The 19,117-nt window shown below is 45.7% G+C and overlaps 1 protein-coding gene across 1 annotated transcript in view; it reads right to left on the bottom strand.

The window, feature by feature from the left end:
- Positions 1-3,144: 3,144 nt before the first annotated feature.
- The window catches only part of PLXND1 (plexin D1), a 208,600-nt gene continuing 192,627 nt past the window's right edge, over positions 3,145-19,117 (bottom strand). Inside the window, exons 33-36 of the mRNA XM_043976535.1 lie at positions 16,790-16,937; positions 7,897-8,037; positions 7,234-7,308; positions 3,145-5,981 (exon numbers count right to left, since the gene is read on the bottom strand). Coding sequence (XP_043832470.1) covers positions 5,865-5,981; positions 7,234-7,308; positions 7,897-8,037; positions 16,790-16,937 — 481 coding nt within the window. The 3' untranslated portion in view covers positions 3,145-5,864. The remainder of the gene's footprint in view (positions 5,982-7,233; positions 7,309-7,896; positions 8,038-16,789; positions 16,938-19,117) is intronic.

Genomic DNA, 19,117 nt, shown 5'->3' with positions numbered 1-19,117 from the left:
TCTATGAACTGATACTTGTAATGGTTCATTGTTTTTTTCAACCCAATGAGGAATAAAGGCTAATATCTGGTCTGTTGGATTATCCTCATGGTGTTTGCCCCTTTTCCTACCTTTCATTTCTCCTGTTGTGTGTTTCTCTTTCCCCAACTCAATCACCAATCAATGGAAACATTTAAAGATGGCTTGGGAGGGGCAGCTAGGTGGTACAGTGGATAAAGCACCAGCCCTGAATTCAGGAGGACATGAGTTCAAGTCTGGCCTCAGACACTTGACACTTACTAGCTGTGTGACCTTGGGCAAGTCACTTAACCCTCATTCCCGCCCCAACCCCCCCCAAAAAAGATGGCTTGTTTCTTATTTATGGCCCCAGCAGAGGTTAGGCATGAGCTCTTAATCATCTCCATATCTACACATTTCCCTTAATAAATCTGTGACTGACTAAAAAGTTTTTAGATATCTTTTTTTTAGATAACTTCTTATTATAATTCCAACTGGTGTGTTTACTTATTTTTGTAACAGTACCTCCCTGTTATTTTTGCTAAATTTAGTTCTTAAGCCCTAATAAGAAGTATGGAGAAAGAGAACTTGGAGTCAGGATTGTGTGACCCTAGGGAATTCACTTCAACTCTCTGGGCCTTAGTGTTTTTCACCTTTCAAACAAGGGGATTGGACTCTATAGTCCCTTCCAACTCTAAATCTATGATCATGTGTGTGTGTGTGTGTGTGTGTGTGTGTGTGTGTGTGTGTGTGTGTGTATGGCTGTATTCACCAATCTTAGAAAAATGTGCTATCTCAAATACCAAAACACTTTTAAAACTGTCAGACCCTAGAGCAATGAGATGAGTAGACGTGGCTGCTTAGAAAGAGCAAAATTCCTTTGAATAAATAAGGCTGCTCTGGGTGTGGAGGGGAATTGGGAACTTCTGGACAGTAGCCAGTGGGATGGCAGTCACCGTCTCTTAGGTGCAGACTCCCCTTGGATGGTTCAGGCCTACCTGGGAAGAAGAGCACAGGCTTTATTAGAACCAGAAGAGACTCAGCAAGAAGTTATTAATGGTTGGATGTCAACACGGCAGGGAATCTCCAGTGGACTAGTACCCCAGAGATCTGTTTGGCTCTGCACTGTTTAACATTTTTATCAGTGACTTGTATAAAGACATGGAGGGCACGCTCATCAAATTTGCAGATGACACAGTGCTGGCTGGGATAGCTGATACAGGATGACAGGATCCCAAAGGATCTTGACAGAGTTTTGGGCTAAATCTAATAAAATGAAATTTGCTAGTGATAACAGCAGAGTTTTGCCTGTGGATAATTCAAAACAAAACAAAACACAACTTCATGAGTACAAGAGCAAGACATAGTTAGCAGTTATTCTGGGAAAAAAAAAAGATGTGGGGATTTTAGTGGACGGCAAACTCAATAGCAATGTGACCGGGCAGCCAAAAGAGTTTCCAGGAAGAGGGAAATGAGAGTCTCATTGTCTTCTCTTAGGTCTCAGCTGGGGTATTGTGTTCAGTTCTGGGTGCCACCGTTCAAGGACGTTGATGAGCTAGAGTGTGTCCAGAGAATGGTGAAAGGCCTGGAATCCAGGTCATGGGAGCGTCACTTGAAGGAACTGGGTATATCTAGCCTAGAGAAGAGAGGACTAAGGGGAGGGGATGCCGGTTATCCGACTCCAAGGATTTGAAAGGCTGTTGTGGGGAGGAGGGATTAGAGTTGTTGGCTTGGCCCTAGAAGGAAGAACCAATAGCAATGAGTAGAAATGGGAAAGAGGCCAATTTTGACTTGATATCAGGACAAACTTTTTACCAATTAGGGACACCCATAAGTGGACCTAAGTAGATAGTGCATTGTCCCTCCTTGGTGGTCTTCAAGCAGAGGTGGGAGAACCACTTGTCAGGTGTGTGATAGCCAATGGGCTGCCCTAGATGACCACTAAGATCCCTTTCAACTCTCAGATTCTATGAGCTAGTTCAATTCCTTTAGCAATCTAAGGAAACAAAGGCCCAGAGAAATGAATTTGCCCAATTTGTGGGCAAGTCCAGGCCCATTTCCCCAACAAGGTACATTTTCTACTGTCCAGTGCTGTCTCCTGGGAAGCTGAGCCTCTGGCTACTTAGGACAAAAGTCTGCAGGCCTCCTCTGGGGCCAAGAGGGCACCCTCCCCTCTGGGAAGAAAGAAGGGGGTGGGATGGCGGCCCTGCCTAGGTGGAATTGGAAGAAACTCCACATTTTGAAAGTGTCCTTTTGTCACTTCCATTTCTCTCTGGGAGGCTTGGTGATTATAGGATCAGCGCTTTAGGGAAGGGAACTTGAAGGACCTTACTCTACCCTCCTTTTATAGATGAGGACACTGAAACCTTGGCCTTGAAATGACTTGCCCAAGGTCACACAGTGACAGCATTAAGATGAAGTGTGCTGGGCAGCTAGGTGGCACAGTGGATAGAGCACCGGCCCTGGAGTCAGGAGTACCTGAGTTCAAATCTGGCCTCAGACACTTAACACTTACTAGCTGTGTGACCCTGGGCAAGTCACTTAACCCCAATTGCCTCACTTAAAAAGATGAAGTGTGCTGCTAGATTGCATGCTTTTAGGTAAAAGAATAGTAGAGTGTGGTTGTGTGGGCTAGTGCCCAACCTGTAAGGCTATCATCAAAGAAAAGCCTTGGGGTAGGCCTGCCCCCTAGTTCATCCTCCCTCCCTCCTTCCTTCCTCAGTGAGAGATACTAGGGATTGGGCAGAGGGGGTTGACATTTCAGTAAGCCTTTGCTTATGTTCTCGCCTCAGCCTTGGCCGTTAACTCCCCACCCTTTTCTGGACCTCCTTCTGTCCCCAATCCCGGGTGGGTCTCCCCTTTCCCCTCCCTCCTCCTAAGGTGGTCTCTCCTTTGGAGCCCCTGCCAAGTCCTGGAGACCCAGTTCTCATTGCCCTGCTCTTACAGAGTAAATGGTCACAGCCACAAGTTCTTTCATCCTGTTTTTATTACAAAGAAGTTTCCAAAGCTCCCTCCCTCCCCACCCATCCTCTTGAACAGCAGTATAGATACCCCTTGCCCATCATTCCACAAAAGGAAAGAGAAGCCAGGGGCTTGGCCTCTCTCTCCTGAAAGGACCTATGTAAGGGTTTGTTGTGTGTGTGTGTGTAATATCTTTAATTTAAATTTTTTTTTTTGGCTTTTTAAAGTGGGACGTGGGGCATCGGGTTATAACCTCCCTCTGTCACCTCTGTGAGGAGCACTGCATTCTGGGGAGTTACCTTTCCAGTGTCAAGTGAAGATTTCCCCATTCCAGGCAATTCTAGGTCCTGGGTGGAGGGCTGGGGAGGACCAATGTTCCCTCCCACTTTTGCTACAAAATTCCCATCTTCCCATTTCATTCCTTCTCATCAGCCCCTGTATCCTTCACGCAATCTGGCTGCTATTCACAGTTTGTGTGTGATTTGTGTGTGGGGTTTTTTAATATAAAAAAACTTAGCAAAAAAAAAAAAGTGATGCTATTTTTAGAAACCTCTATTGAAAAGTCCAGCGTAGTCCAGCTACAACCCTGGTTGATCTGGAAATTCCTCCCTCCAAGAGGCACGCTCTCAGAGCCACCTCTTTTTCATTCCCCAGCGTTTCTCTGCCCCCTCTGTCCTTGCCTCTTCCTCTCTGGGTCTCCCTGGTCTGCCCGTCCGGCACATTATTCCAGACACGTAGCTGAGGGAGAACTGGTCTGTGATGGAATATGTGCAGGCCCAGCTTCCCACTTGTCATGGAAGACGGCTTCTTGTCCATATGTTCTCACCATCTCAGCTTCCATCAGCCCATCTTGTCCGTGTGAAATTTGAAATTGTCACCATCCTAGTAGGAATGCCCAGCAGGCGCCTTGGAAACTGCAAATCTGGGTGACACGCCTGCAAACCAACTCCCTCTTCCCCCATTCACTCGGGGATTTCGTTGTTGTCATTGAACCAAAGAACAAATAAAATGGCAGTTTGCTTGTTAAGGCTGGTGGCACCAATGTGGTCAATGCCGCCATCTCCCCTCCAGGGACTAGCTTGGATGAGGTAGCATTTGGTTGGCGCTGGTACCCCTTGGGTGATGGGGACCATCAGAGCCCCGATACCTGTCCCATGCTTGGCCTTCCATCCGGTCCATCCAGCTGCCCTGGTTTGGGCTCAACCCCTGTGCAGTTCTGACTGAGCCCCTGGAAGGCCTGAGTACAGCCATCTATGGTGGTTGTGAGGAAAGATGTATGTATATGTGTGTGTGTGTGTGTATGTATGTGTGTGTGTATATATGTATGTGTGTGTGTATGTGTGTGTGTGTGTGTGTGTGTATGTGTTCCATTGGGAACACTGATGGAGACAAGTTCAGAAGCTGGATGTTGGCAGGGGCAGGGGGGAGGGAGTAGATTTTTATACCATTTTAGAAGGTGAAGAAGGAATATACTTGGAGTCACCAGTCAGTGCCCGTGCACATTTCTTAGATGCACGAGATACCCCCAAACTAAGGCTTCTCCTCCTCTTGCATAGTTCTTAACCTGAGCCTGACTCCTTGTCAGTCTATTACACTTGATTTGGGTGGGTGGGGGTGTTTGTAGATAGGGCCTTAATAAAACCTAGCTGTTCTGGGATGCAGGATGGTGGTTGACATCCCCCCCCACCCCTCACCCAGAGGATGCAGTGGGATAATTCCCAGCCATGTGTTATCTCAGGGCCTGACACACCAGTCTTCTTCCCCTAAACCCATATGCTTCATTATCTTAAGGATCACAGGACTTAGAGCTGGAAGGTAACTTAGATGTCCCTACTGCAGCCCCCCTTCCCCCCATTATTCAGATGAGAAAATTGAGGCCCAGTGACTTGTTACAGACAGTCACAGAGCCAGGATGTGAAGCCAGGTCCTCTGAATCCAAATGCAGCATTTTAAACACTGTACTGCAGGGATAATTCTCTTTCTTGAGGCACTTGGAATAGGACTGATAAGTTCCAGAGTGAGTGAGTGTGCATGTGTGTGTGTGTGTGAGTGTGCACGCATGTGTGTGTGTGTGTGTGTGCATTTGCATGCACTTAGTAGGGGCTGGGGATGGTATGTCCACCAGGAAGAGAGGTGGGCATTCTTTATTCCTCATCCTGTGGGCCAACCCTCTGAAGGGTACCAGCAGCCCCAAGTTTGGAGTCAAGGCAGAAGACACTTTGGGGGCAGAAGTAGCATATTTCCACCCATTGTAAGTCCCCTAACTCTCTAGCCTGGTGCTTTAGCTGGTCCATGACATCACTCCATCCATTCTCCCTCCCCCTGCCCTCCACTCACGGGGCAGGGAACCCTGTCGAAATGGAAATGGATCAAGAGACCATGGAGTGGTAGCTGGGCCAAGAGGAAGAGGATGACAAAGGACTGAAGTCTGCAAGGAGGCAGTGGCCAGAGGTGGCCTAACTTTGGCTCGGGTTAGGCCAGGATTCTATCTGGGGATCCAGTTCCTCTCCCTGGCGGGTGGAGGGGGGAGTCTCAGTGGCCCCAGCTGGAGGAAGGATTTTTGGTGAAGTCCTGTTAGACATCTCTGCTCTTCTTCAGCCCCAGGCTGTGCAAGTGGTTGGAAAAATAAAATTAATCAAAGACAAGACAAAGCATGGCTTCAGTGGGTCTTCCATCCTATCCTCTGTTTGGGGGCCTTTATCCCTGGGGTGCTTTCTTCTTCATCCTCTTCTTCACCATACAGCACACCATAAAATAGATATCTGTTGTCTATATTATATATATTCATATATATATATATATTTTTTTTTAAAGACGTCTCAGAGTTAGCAGTGCACTGGATAGCAGAAGGTCACTTCTAGGGGGGAGGGGTGGGGCAGGCCCAGCCCGGGTGTGAGGAGATGGTCTCAGGCCTCACTGCAGCATTCATAGATGTTATCCTCCATCAGGGCAATGACCTGTTCAAACTTGTGTTGCAGTTGTGTCCGTCTCGTGGTGGCATTCGCCTCTAGTGCAGCCATAATCTGGGAAGGGAGGATAAGGGTGACTTTTAAAAACAATAATAAACATTTTTATTTATAGTTTTGAGTTCCAATTTTTATCCCTTTTTTCCTCCCTCCCCTACCCCTCTCTGAGGCAGTGAACAATCACATGTGGGTCATACATGTACGATTATGTAAATGTTATGTAAATTAGGGTAATCCATATTTGTCATTTTGATTTAACTTTTTAAAATTTTAATTTTGGGGGGGGGCAATGAGGGTTAAGTGACTTGCCCAGAGTCACACAGCTAGTAAGTGTCAAGTGTCTGAGGCTGGATTTGAACTCAGGTCCTCCTGAATCCAGGGCCTGTGCTTTATCTACTGTACCACCTAGCTGCCCCTCATATTTGTCATTTTGTACAAGAAAACCTGATTAAAAGAAAAAAAAACGAAAGAAAATGAAAACTAGCAAGTTTCGGTCTATTCCATAAATATCAGTTCTTTCTTTGGAGGTAGATAGTATGTTTCATCAAGAGTTAAGGGTGTGGCCTCAGACATTTAACACTTACTAGCTGTGTGACCCTGGGCAAGTCACTTAACCTCCACTGCCCCCCCCAAATACAAATAGTTAAGGGTGACTATTAATGGGGGCTCTTAGGGGATTGGCTCAACCCTTGAGCACAAGTAAAATCTGTGTGTACCTCCCTATGAGGTGAAATTGGGGGGGGGGGATGGAAAAGGTCCCTCTGCTCTCCAAATATTTTCCCTCTCCAAATTCTCACAGTGCCTGAAATTCCACCATTAGCAGCTTCTCCCCTGGAGTCACGCACTGCTTTTCACCACTGAGGTTTTCTATTAAAATACAAACTTCTCTAGAGAGGGGGGAAAAAATTTATGATTGGGCTGAAATTCACCTATTAGATGCCTTTTTTGGGAGGCAATCAGAGTTGTGACTCATCCAGGGTCACACAGCTAGCAAGTGGCTGAGTTCAGATTTGAACTCATGTCTAGGGCCTATCTCTATTTAGTGCACCACCTAAGCTGTTCCTATCAGATGCTTTTGAAGAGGCAACACAAGGGTCATGAGTGTCTGGAAGGGATAGGAAAGATATCAAACAACTGAACAAAGTGAGGGGTTAAAGAGATGTGTTGCCTCTCGCTTGCTTGTTCTTGGAATTGGCCCTATCTCCATAAGAAGGGATTTCTGAGAAAATCTGGAGTATCAGAAGAGAGGGGAGTGGGTTCTGACTGTTGTGGAGCCCTGAGGCGCCTCCAGATGGATGGCGTCACTTACCTGAGGACGGTATCTCTTGGCATATTTATAAATCTCAGCCATGGCGACCTTAGTGTTGAATTCATTCCGATATTTCTAATGAGAAAGAGAGAGAGAGAACATGGTAGTGGGGTTAGAGAATGGTTAACCATAGAGGAGAAGGGGAAGTTAATGACACCTGTCCTTCAGCTGTAAGATGGGCCCTCTAAACAGGGAAGGAGATGGCTATTTTGGCCCATGTCTGGTTCATCCACTTGTAAGCAATGGACCGACTGGCCGCCCAGAGGATCTGAGTTTGAATCCTCCCTCTGCCCTTTAGGAAAGAATAAAACCTGTATGGAAGGTTGTTTTTTAAGGCAGTGGGTGAAGCATTGTGGACCTCTTCCTTGCCCTGTCCCCACCACCCACTCCCAAACACTTTACACTGTGACAAAGGGCCTTGAGGAGGCTGCAGGTACTGAGCCTCCTGTGGGATCAGTCCTAGGATGAAAATGAGGACAAGCACCCAGAATAAGCTGAGGCTTCTTCCCTCCCATCAAAATTCTCAGATGAAACCATTTCAGCTTCCATCCCTGGACAATGTCTATCAGGGAAGAACTTCTCTTGGGCATTCTACTTTGGGCCACCCATGTGGTCCTGGCTGCTTGATGCCCAGGCCAAGACGCCCTCAGGCTTGTTCCTTACCCGAGATTCCTCTGCAAGGTGGGCATTCATCTCCTGCTCACTGAGAGGAGTCATGTCATGGATCTGTTTGTAGTATCTCTGCACAGTTTTCCTGTACTCGGGAATCTCCTTAGCATATAGAAGCTTATTGGTTGGTGAATCCTGAGAGAGAGAAGGAGGCAGATTAGATGCTGTACTGGGAGTTTGGAGGATGTCCTGGACCTCTCTGGCCATCTGCTGAAGCCTCGGGACTCCTTCACAGAATCAGGTTTTTAAATGCACACAATTAAAGACATGGGATTACAGAGGAAACCATTTCTATTGAAATAGAGTTATCATCCTATATCAGATTACTTGCTGTCTAGGGGAGCGGGGAGGGAGGGAGAAAAATCTGAAATTGGAAAGCTTGTATAAACAAAAGTTGAGAACTATCTTTACATGTAACGGGGAAAAAATAAAATACTTTATGAATTAAAAAAAAAGAAATAGAGTTATCATATATACACACCTATGTATACACGCATACATATTCACATAGCTATAAAACCAAGTTTACTGTCTGCCTGCCTGCCTGCCATCTATCATCTATCTCTGATTCAGAGTGAGTACAAATAGCAACTGCTTCTGTTTTAGCCAGAAATGCTGAGGGCCTTCCCCTTCCATTTCTGTTTCCTTCCTTCCTTCCCCTTCCTTCCTTTCCTCCCTCTCTTTCTTTTCATTTTTCAATATTTAGAATTTTATTTTCCCAAATTACATGTAAAATACAAATTTTGACATCAATTTTAAAAAATTTTGTGTTCCAAATTCTCTTCCTCCCTCCCTCCCCACCCCACCAAGAATCTTTCTTTCTTTTCCTTCCTTCCTTCCTTCCTTCCTTCCTTCCTTCCTTCCTTCCTTCCTTCCTTCCTTCCTTCCTTCCTTCCTTCCTTCCTTCCTTCCTTCCTTCCTTCCTTCCTTCCTTCCTCTCTTCCTTCTTTCCTTTTCCCAATTTATTTATGTATTACTGAAACTCTAGGAAGACTTTAGCTTAATAAGTCTCCCACTGTATCCAGGGCCATCTCCAGTCATCCTGATGTATATCTTGCCACTGGACACACACAGCTCTGGAGGAGAGAATGAGGCTGGTGACTTTGCACAGCCCTCCCTCACTTAAATCCAATTCATTGCAAGTCATGGCATCACCTCCCAATGTCATGCTCCTCTTCCAGAATGAGGGACGACAACAACAACAATTTCTGGATACTTTCCTTCCTTCCTCCCTCCCTCCCTTCCTATCTCTATTTTTCATTTTTTTTGTGTGTGAGGCAATTGGGGTCAAGTGACTTGCCCAGGGTCACACAGCTAGTAAGTGTCAAGTGTCTGAGGCCAGATTTGAGCTCAGGTCCTCCTGACTCCAGGGCCGATGCTCTATCTACTGCACCATCCAGCTGCCCCTCTATCTCTATTTTTAAAAAACACAAGCTTATCGACCTCAGAATTAGAACCTTTGCATTAGATGATTCTATCTAGCGATGTATGACATTTTATGATTCAGTATCTGTAAGGATATAAAGCTAATTAGTGGAACATTTTTCTCTCTCTCACTTTTCAAAGAAGGAAACTGAGGCTCAGCAAGGTATACTCTATGCACAATGACTAAGCTGGTCCCAGAGTTGGCAGATCTGGGCTGAGAACCCAGATCTCCTGATTCCTCATCCAATGCTCTTTCTTTTTAAATATACTTAACTTTATGTTTATCTCCAAGTTTTGAACCATAAAACCAGAACATTTCTAGACTTGAAAGATCATTTTGTTCAACTGCCCCCCGCCCCCAATCCCATTCTATAGAGGCAGAAAGTGAGCCCTGAAAAGAAGAGATGTGTTTAAGGAAGGAAGGTGAATAAATCAGGTACAGAAGCATAAAGATACTGAGGCTCCCAGACTCATGTCCAGTGATTCTTAATACACTTTTGTCTTTAAAGTGCTGCTGTCTTGGGGGAGGAACAAAATCCATGATAGATGGGAGCAGCTAGATGGCACCGTGGATTAAGCATCGGCCCTAGATTCAGGAGGACCTGAATTCAAATCCAGACTCAGACACTTGACACTAGCTGTGTGACCCTGGGCAAGTCACTTAACCCTCTTTGCCCCACAAAAAAAAAAATCCATGATGGAGGTCAGCCCAGCCACCCTCTCTGAAGAGGGAGGAATGGAGGGATGGAGGGATGGAGGGATGGAGGGGAAGGGGCTAGCAGTGTCCATATCAGGCCCCTGGAGAAGAGGAGAGACATGAAGAGATGGGAACTGGAAGCATCCCCTGTCATATCCTCCCTTCCTGCCTCCCTTCAGGATTGGGGATAGGGAGAAGGGAGGAAGGAAACAAGTAATTTATTAAATCCGATGCTCTTTCTACCATACCACCCAGTAGCAAGCTGCATATATCTACCAAGAAATGCCATAGGGGAAACATCTCATCAGTTTGGCATCATGTGGCAAGAAGTATGGTATGAGGGGCAGCTAGATGGCGCAGTGGATAGAGCACCGGCCCTGGAGTCAGGAGTACCTGAGTTCAAATCCGGCCTCAGACACTTAATACTTAACTAGCTGTGTGACCCTGGGCAAGTCACTTAACCCCAATTGCCTCACTAAAAACAAAACAAAAAAAAAAGAAGTATGGTATGGAGAAAAGGAATGGGATTTGGAGTGAGAAGATCTGGATTCAAATCCTTACTCTGCTACTAGGTAAGTCATGTAAGCTCTCTGGGCCTCAGTTTCCCTATCTGTAAAAGGGGAGGATTGGCCCAGATGACCTCTAAGCCTATGAGTCTTCCACCTAAACCTTAGCTGTCTTAGTTGTCTCAGTGTCATCCTTTGTGATGACTGTGTATTATTATAGTTTTAAATGTGTTTGTGTCTCCTACTTGACCATGAGCCAGTTCTATCTCAATTTCATATCTTTTCAATTCAACAAGACTATTATGTTCTAGGCACTTAACCGTCTTTGGGTCATTATGCTCCTCACTAATTGGACTGAGGGATTAGACAGTGATCCACTTTTCAGCTGTGTATCCAGCCCCTACACTGAATAGCCTAAAACCAGGATGCTTTTTGTATGAGAAATATTTGTATGCGAAAACTTCTGGTTTCCTTCCGCTGTCCTCAAGTCATCGCTATTTGAAGCTAATGCTTACTTCTCTTCTGTTGTCTTATTTGAAAAAAAAAATCATCCGGTAATGGTTTGGAGTTGTTGCTGCTCTTCCGCAGAATACAAACCAAGGGTTTTGTGACTCACCTGCCACTTGGGGAGGGGGCATTTTTCACTTACTTTTGTACTTAGGGCTGGATTCTAAATATTTTTTTTTGGTGGGTCAATGAGGGTTAAGTGACTTGCCCAGGGTCACACAGCTAGTAAGTGTCAAGTGTCTGAGGCCGGATTTGAACCCAGGTCTCTTTGAATCCAGAGCTGGTACTTCATCCACTGTGCCACCTAGCAGTCCCCTAAGGCTGGATTCTAGATGGCTGAGAGGGCATGTTGTATAGAGGGAACAGCAGGAGTATACAATGCACAGTGGGCAGTTTAGTGAAGATGATGGACCCCTTTGGGGCAGCTTGGTGGCACAGTGGAGTTAGAAAGCCTCATCCTCCTGAATTCAAATCCAGCCTCAGACACTTCCTAGCTATGTGACCCTGGGCAAGTCACTTAACCCTGTTTGCCTCAGTTTCCTCATCTATAAAACGAGCTGGGGAAGGAAATGGCAAACCACTTCAGTCTCTCTGCCAAGAAAACCCCAAATGGGGTCATGAAGAGTTGAACACGAATGAAATGACTGAACAACAATAAGAGAAATGGACCCCTTCTCATAATCGGGTCTTTAAATTCACAAAATAAGATACAAAGGACTATAAAGGAAATTGAGTATACTGAACTATAGTTACAAATATATGTATAAATGTATATATATGTATATGTATGTGTATATACACTATCTATATTATACACATGTGCATACATATACACACATATACATGTGTATGTATATGCCTGTATGCATGTGTGTGTATAATACATACATGCACACATTATATATGTATGTGTGCATGCACACACTTATATGCACACAAATCACTAAGTTCATAGACTCTGGGTTAAAAACTCTGTGAAGAAATAGGATTAATGTTATTATATGTGTGTGTGTATGTGTGTGTGTGTATATATATATATATATATATATATATATATATATACATAAATAAAACCTATCTCAGATTACCTGCTGTCTAGGGAAGGGGGAGGGAGGGGAGGGAGGGAGAGAAATCTTAAATTGTAAAGCTTGTATAAACAAAAGTTGAGAAATATCTTTACATGTAAGGGGGAAAAAATAAAATACTTTATTAATTAAAAAACAAAACCTCTGTGAAGGTACACAGGTGTAAAGTTCTGTTGGAAGCCTGCTGTGACTGGGTGAGGAATTAGAACACCTGGGTTTTGGTCCTGGCTCCATCTTTGACTCGCTTTAGCCAAGTCTGCCTCTTTCTAGTCTTCATTTTCTTTCTCTAAAATGAGGGAGGTGGATGAGATGACTACCATTCCCATGACAACGTTATTTTGGATTTATGGGCTTAAGCGGGGAAAAGGAGGTGTACAAAACAAAGTGCAGCTACAACGGGCTCCCCCAAAGCCACCCATCCATCAGTTAATAAGCATTTGTTGAGTACCCACTGCGTACCCGGCACTGGGATAGGAGCCGGGGATATAAGACAAAGATGAAACACTCCCTACTCTCAGGGCACTTGTATCCTGTTTGAGAGACCACACATGACTGAGGCAGAGAAGTTTTGTCATTGCTGGTGCCTAAAGGGGATGTGGGGATGCAAGCTGCTATGAGCAAAGGGACTACCTTATTCTGATGGGTAAGAAAAAGAGAGTTTCCCTTCTGGCCCAATCTCACTTCCTGTCATCCCAGGAGACTGGGCTGCTGGAAGCTTTTCCATCTGCTGGCTGACCCTCGCTAACCTCTAACCCTATCTATCACCTGATAAGGGAAAACAGAGGTGTTGGATAGCGGGTCAGAAATGTGAAAAAGAAATATAAACAACTGGTCCCCTCCCCATCCTTCTCCCAGCCTTCCCCAGTTAGGGAAATCCAGCCACTTCAACTCTATGGATGACTTTTCTGAAGCTTTCAATTTCAGTGGATTATACAGTGATGGGGAAGAGGAGGCAGCTTGCTGGGAATTCTTATGCTTGTGAGGGGGTCTAGTCGAGCCTGGGGAATGGAGCCTGATGGGAAAGAAAGGCTATCAAGGTGGAGAGCATAATGTTTTGCTGTACTTGGGTTTGAATCCTGGCTTTGATAACCACTACTTGGGTGACCTTGGGTGAGTCACTGAATCCCTTTGAGCCTCAAGCTCCTCCTCTGTAAAATGAGGGGCTTGGATCAGATCAGGAGTCCTTAACCTAGTGAACTGTTTTGTTTTTTTTTAACATTTTGATAACTGTATATCAATATAATCAATTTCCTTTGTAATCCCAGGTATTTTCTTTCTTTCTTTCTTTCTTTCTTTCTTTCTTTCTTTCTTTCTTTCTTTCTTTCTTTCTTTCTTTCTTTCTTTCTTTCTTTCTCTCTCTCTCTCTCTCTCTCTCTCTCTCTCTCTCTCTCTCTCTCTCTCTCTCTCTTTCTTCCTTCCTTTCTTTGCAGGGCAATGAGGGTTATGTGACTTGCCCAGGGTCACACAGCTAGTAAGTGTCAAGTGTCTGAGGCCAGATTTGAACTCAGGTCCTCCTGGATCCAAGGCCAGTGCTTTATCTACTGCATCACCTAGCTGCCCCGCCCCCCAAGGTATTTTCTTTTGTGCATTTAAAAACCTTCTGAGAAAATGTTTGTAAGAGTCAAGATAAATCAATAAGGATTTATTAAATCCTTACTGTGTGCCAAGCACTGTGCTAAATGCTGGGGACACAGTGAAAGGCAAAAAGAGTCTCTGCTCTCACACAGCTCAATATCCAATGGGGAAGATGACACACAAACAACTATAAACAAAAATAATATAGACAGGATGAATTGAGATCATGTCAGATGGAAGGCACTGGCCTCCCAAGTGCACAGGGAAGGACTTCCAGAAGGTCAGATTTTAGCTGACACTTGAAGAAAGCCAGGAAGCAGAAATGAGGAGGGAGAGCAATCCAGGCACGGGGGACAGCCAGTGAAAATGCCAGCACCGCTAGATTATCAGCAGAGTGTGGAGGGGAGTCAGGCGTTAAAAGCTTGGGAAGGGAGGGGTTATGGAGGGCTTTCAAAGCCAAACAGAGGACTTGATAGTTGATCCTGGAGGTGATAGGGAACCTCGGGAGTATATTAGAGATCGGATGACAGCTGAGCAGAGGATGATTAGAATGGGGAAGAGACTTGTGGCCGCAGAGAGACCAACCAGCAGGGTACTGCAATTGTCCAGGGGTGAGGTGCCGAGGGCTTGCACCAGGGTGGTGGCGATGTCAAAGGAGAGAAGGGGGGATATATAAGAGATGTCAGGAAGATGGAATTGACAGGACTTGGCAAATGGGAGCAGGGAGAGGGACAGTGAGGGCAAGGACATAAAATGGGGATAATAATAGTACTTGCCTCTCAGGGTTGTTGTGAGGATACAATAATAATCTTTGTACGACACTTTGTAAACCTTAAGGTACTATATAAATGCTAATTATAATAATGACAATTATTATTATCCAGGCAATGAGAATGAGGTCAAGGATGACACTTAGGGGGCAAGCCTGGGTGACTGGAAGATGGTGGTGCTCTTGACAGTAATAAAGAAGTTAGGAAGAAGGGGGGGGGTTTGGGGGAAAGAGAATGAATTCCCTTTTGGATATGTTCAATGGAAGATGCCTATGGGACATCTAGTTAGAGATGATCAATAGGCAGTTGGGGCTGCAAGACTGGAGGTCAGGAGAGAGGTTAGGGCTACATAAATAGATCTAATAATCATCTGCATAGGGATGATAATTTAACCCATAGAAGCTGATGAGATCATCAAGTGAAACAGTACAGAGGTAGAAGAGAGGAGGGCCCAGAACAGAGCTTTGGGTGCAATCTGGATGAAGATTCAGCAAAAGAAACTGAGAAGGAGCAGTCAGACAAGTAGAAAGAGAAACAGGAGAGAACAATTTTGCAAAAATCTAGAGCGAGGGGAGTTTTAAGAGAGTGATCTATAGAATCAAAGGCTTCAGAAATGTCAAGGAGGATGAGGAGTAAGAAAAGACCATTGACTTTGGCCATTAAGAAAAAAAATTACCTGTCAGATCTATGGGTATGGGAAGAATTCATGATCAAACAAGAAATAGAGAGAATCATGGGAGGTAAAATGGATAACTTTGATTATAAGAAGTTTGTACACAAACAAAACCAATGCAGCCAAAATTAGAAGGAAAGCAGGAAACTGGTGGCGGGGTGGGGTGGGGGTGGGGGCAGAATTCTATAGCAAGAGTCTCTGATAAAGGCCTCATTTTTCAAATACATAGGGAACTGAGCCAAATTTATAAAAATAACCATTCTCCTACTGATCAATGGTTAAAGGATATGAACAGGTAGTTTTGAAAGGAAGAAATCAAAGCTATCAAGAGAAAGGGAATAAGATAGATAGATAGATATCACCTACCATATGCTACCAATATACTATATACTAAAAGATGAGCTAGAGAAGGAAATGGTAAACCACTCCAGTATTTTTGCCAAGAAAACCCCAAATGGGGTCACAGAGTCAGACACAACTGAAACAACTGAACAGCAACAAAACATACTAGGTGTTTTACATACTAGGTGTATTATCCCATTTGATCCTCTCAACAACCCTGGGAGGTAGGTGCTATTATTATCCTTATTTTACAGTTGGGGAAACTGAGACAAAGGGTAAGTGACTTGCCCAGGGCCACACATATAGTAGGTGCCTGAGGCCAGATTTGAACTGAGGACTTCTTGAATCCAGGGCTAGCTCCCTATCTGCCATATCACCAGCTACCTCTAGATATGGTGTCAACTGCAACTTGTACTGATGGTGAGATGAAGGTATCCCTCATCTATGTGAAGGAAGCCATACAATGAGGTGTTCTTTCTGTAGTCTAAAATTCCATGTTTTTGTGGATTCTAACCAGTCTTCCCAGGTTCATCTTTCCCCTTTGTTTGACCTCATAGCCCCTTGTATACCTCCAGTGATGGGGAACCCACTACTTTCTGAGGCAGCCTATTCTACTCTTGGACTCTTCCAATGTGGGGGACATCAAGTCTAAATTTACCCCTTTACAACTTATACCAATCATTCCCAGCCTTTTGGGGATAAAGTAGAACCAGTCTAGTGCTTCTTCCATAGGATGGCCCATAGGATATTTGAAGATAGCTATCACACCTCCTCCCCACCCCCCAACCCAACCTAAGGGATCAATGTTGGGTTTAATATTTTTCCTGAGACAGGAGCTACTGGATTCCCAAATCCCAAATGCAGAAAATTGGAAGAGATGCCAACTGGGCCATGAAATAGAATCACCTCCCCACCAACATATCTGACAAAAGGTCATCCAGCCTGTTTGAAGGCCTCCCTGAGGGAGCATCCACGGCTTCCTGAGGCAGCCCATGTCACTTATGAATAATTCTAGTTCTTCAGAAAGTTTCCCTGTCAATCTAAAACTAGCTCCTTTGCAGCCTCCACTCATGGATCCCTGTTCTTCCTCCTGGGCCCAACAGAATGAGGCAAATCCCTCTTCCACAGGTCATCTCTGAGTTCTCTCTTTTCCAAACAAACATCTCCAGTTACTGTAATCAGTCCTCCTGGTCTCCAGGCTCTACAGTACACCGGCCACCTTCCTGTGGATGCTCTCTGTCACATCAAGGCCCTCCCTGAAACATGCCACCCAGCATGGAGCCCAGTATGACCAGTGAGAGACTGACCTTGCCCAGTTGTAGGTCAGAGATGGAGCAGGCATCGATGAAGGCCTGGGCAATGACAGAAAGGCAGGCATCTATGTGGTCAGTCTTGTCGATGTCAAAGACAAACTGGGGGTTCTTCAGGATGTTGACCCAAAATCTCAGAGGTAGGCTGTCATGGAAGAAAGCATAGGAGAGTGAAAACCAGAGGTGGGGACTGGCCTGGCCCACCCACATTGTGCCAGCCTGTTGGTCAGGAGATGAGAAAGGAGTCTGGGGAGCGGGGCAGTGAGGTTGGGTGTTTGATCTTTTTATGACAATGTGGGATTACTTAAATCTAGCTGATGAGGGAGACAGGGGTAGGGGCGGAATCCTTTCCACTCCTCTGGCAGACAGCTGTGGGAGAAAGGCCCGTCCATCATGTTCTTGGACCACAGATAGAGCGGCCTTCATCACTGGCTCTACCAGAAATTACCCTCCCTACACGTCTGATCAGACTTCCCTCCACCTGGCACACATCCCTCCCCTGAAGGAAAGAATGTGGCAGAGAAGGGGGGATTAGGAAGGACAGCATCAGAGCGGAGCCTCCCTGGGGGCCACAGGGGCCTGCTGTTCACCGAGAGATCAGGGAGAATCTGCCCTGCATCACCTGTTCTGAGTTACTAGCTACAAGGCCCTGGGGATGCTCCTGGATTTCAGTGTGATCCCTTTGATCTCTCCTCTCTTCAAAAATAAGATGGAAAAACATCCTTTACTCACATGACTGCTCCCTGACCCAACACAGACTGCACCCCCCCCACCCCTTAGAAGACATTTCACAAATTGCTATGACTGTTTTAAAAAAAAAAAAACCCATACCAAATCCATCACCTGGGGGCCAGCCTTCTGGGGGGATGAGCTCTCAGCAAGGCCAATTGTCAGACACCCGACACACAGGCCACAACCAGGCCTGTTCTTGACACCTTTCCAGCTTGGTGTGACCAGCCATTAGCTTGATTATTGGCTACTGGCATGGCCTTTGAGTTGTCAGGTCCCCCCTGTGTCCAGAAAAGGGCTTTGGTAGCAGGTAGAAAACTTAACATCTTTTAAGGTGCCCAGCTGGCCCGGAGGTGGTGGGATGTGAGGAGGAGACAGCAGAGCCCCCTACCTTTGTCTGCCTCTTCTCATAGATGCATTCTGGGGGTGTCTAGGCAGGAGCCATTCTGAGGGAGATGCTCTGTTTAGTCTCCTGAATTCATGGTATCATAGCCACTCAGGGACCACTGAGTCCAACCCTCTCATTGGACAGAGGAGGAAACTGAGCCTTACAGAGGTGGGCTTTCCACTGTACCATAATGCCAGCTTCCTGACTGAAGATGCCCATGGCCCTTTGCCTCCAACTTCTTCCTATATATACAAGCCCCCCCCCCCACTAAGCTCTAAGTAAGGGGAAGGAGTCACTAGAGATTTGGCAGAACCTAATGGGTCTCATTCCTTCCATCCTGGATGCCCACTGGTCACCATGGCAACAGGCAGGCTTTGGCCCAGGTGCTTACAAACCAAAGTGGCCCTAGATTCCATCATTAACTCCCTGATACCCAATTCCTCTCAACTTCATGCTTAGACACTCTTCTACTTGTAATTAAGAAGGACTGGTGCTTCCCACCCCCACTCTCTCTCTCCCTCCCACCTCCCCCCCCTCTCCCTCCCACCCCCCTCTCTCTCCCTCCATTCTGCGTGGCAGTGAGCCTCAGAATGGGATCAGCTGGGGATATGCTTGGGATTCACACTCTGAGCATGCTCCTGGGCACCCGATTTAATCTTGCTTTTGTTGACAATAATAAAAACAACAATGATGATGACAATGATCCCTCGCATGCATACAGCTCTCAAGGCACAAAGAACTTCCCCAACCATTATCTCATTTGTGAGATCAGCAGGGCAAAGATAACAACGATCTTTTTTACAAATGGGAAAACTGAGGCTCATAGAGGGGAAGAGAAGGGTCTGGGGGGAGGGGGGGTCACACAGCAGGGGCTGTGGTTAAAAGAGTGATAAACTAGGTGCTGAGGGAAGCAAGTTCTAGTCCCAGCTCTGCCTCTGGGCAAGTCACTTGGTCTCTCCCTGTGCCCCTGCTCCCATCTCTGTAAAACAAGAGGACCTGCCAAGGGTCAAGGGTTCTTGTTTCATGTCATGGACTCCTCAGTCTGCTGAAGCCCATGGACTCCTTCCCAGAATCCCTTTTTCAAATAACTGAAGGAGATGCTCAATTTCAATTAGAGCTGAGTGAAAAGAAAATGTAAGTTTTTCCTTATGGCCCCCCTGAAATCCATCCACAGACTTCGGACCCCAGTTTAAGGACCCCTGGACTAG

Source organism: Dromiciops gliroides, chromosome 1 (assembly GCF_019393635.1).
Source record: "Dromiciops gliroides isolate mDroGli1 chromosome 1, mDroGli1.pri, whole genome shotgun sequence".
NCBI classification, from domain to species: domain Eukaryota; kingdom Metazoa; phylum Chordata; class Mammalia; order Microbiotheria; family Microbiotheriidae; genus Dromiciops; species Dromiciops gliroides.
This window is presented reverse-complemented; position numbering and strand designations above follow the sequence as displayed.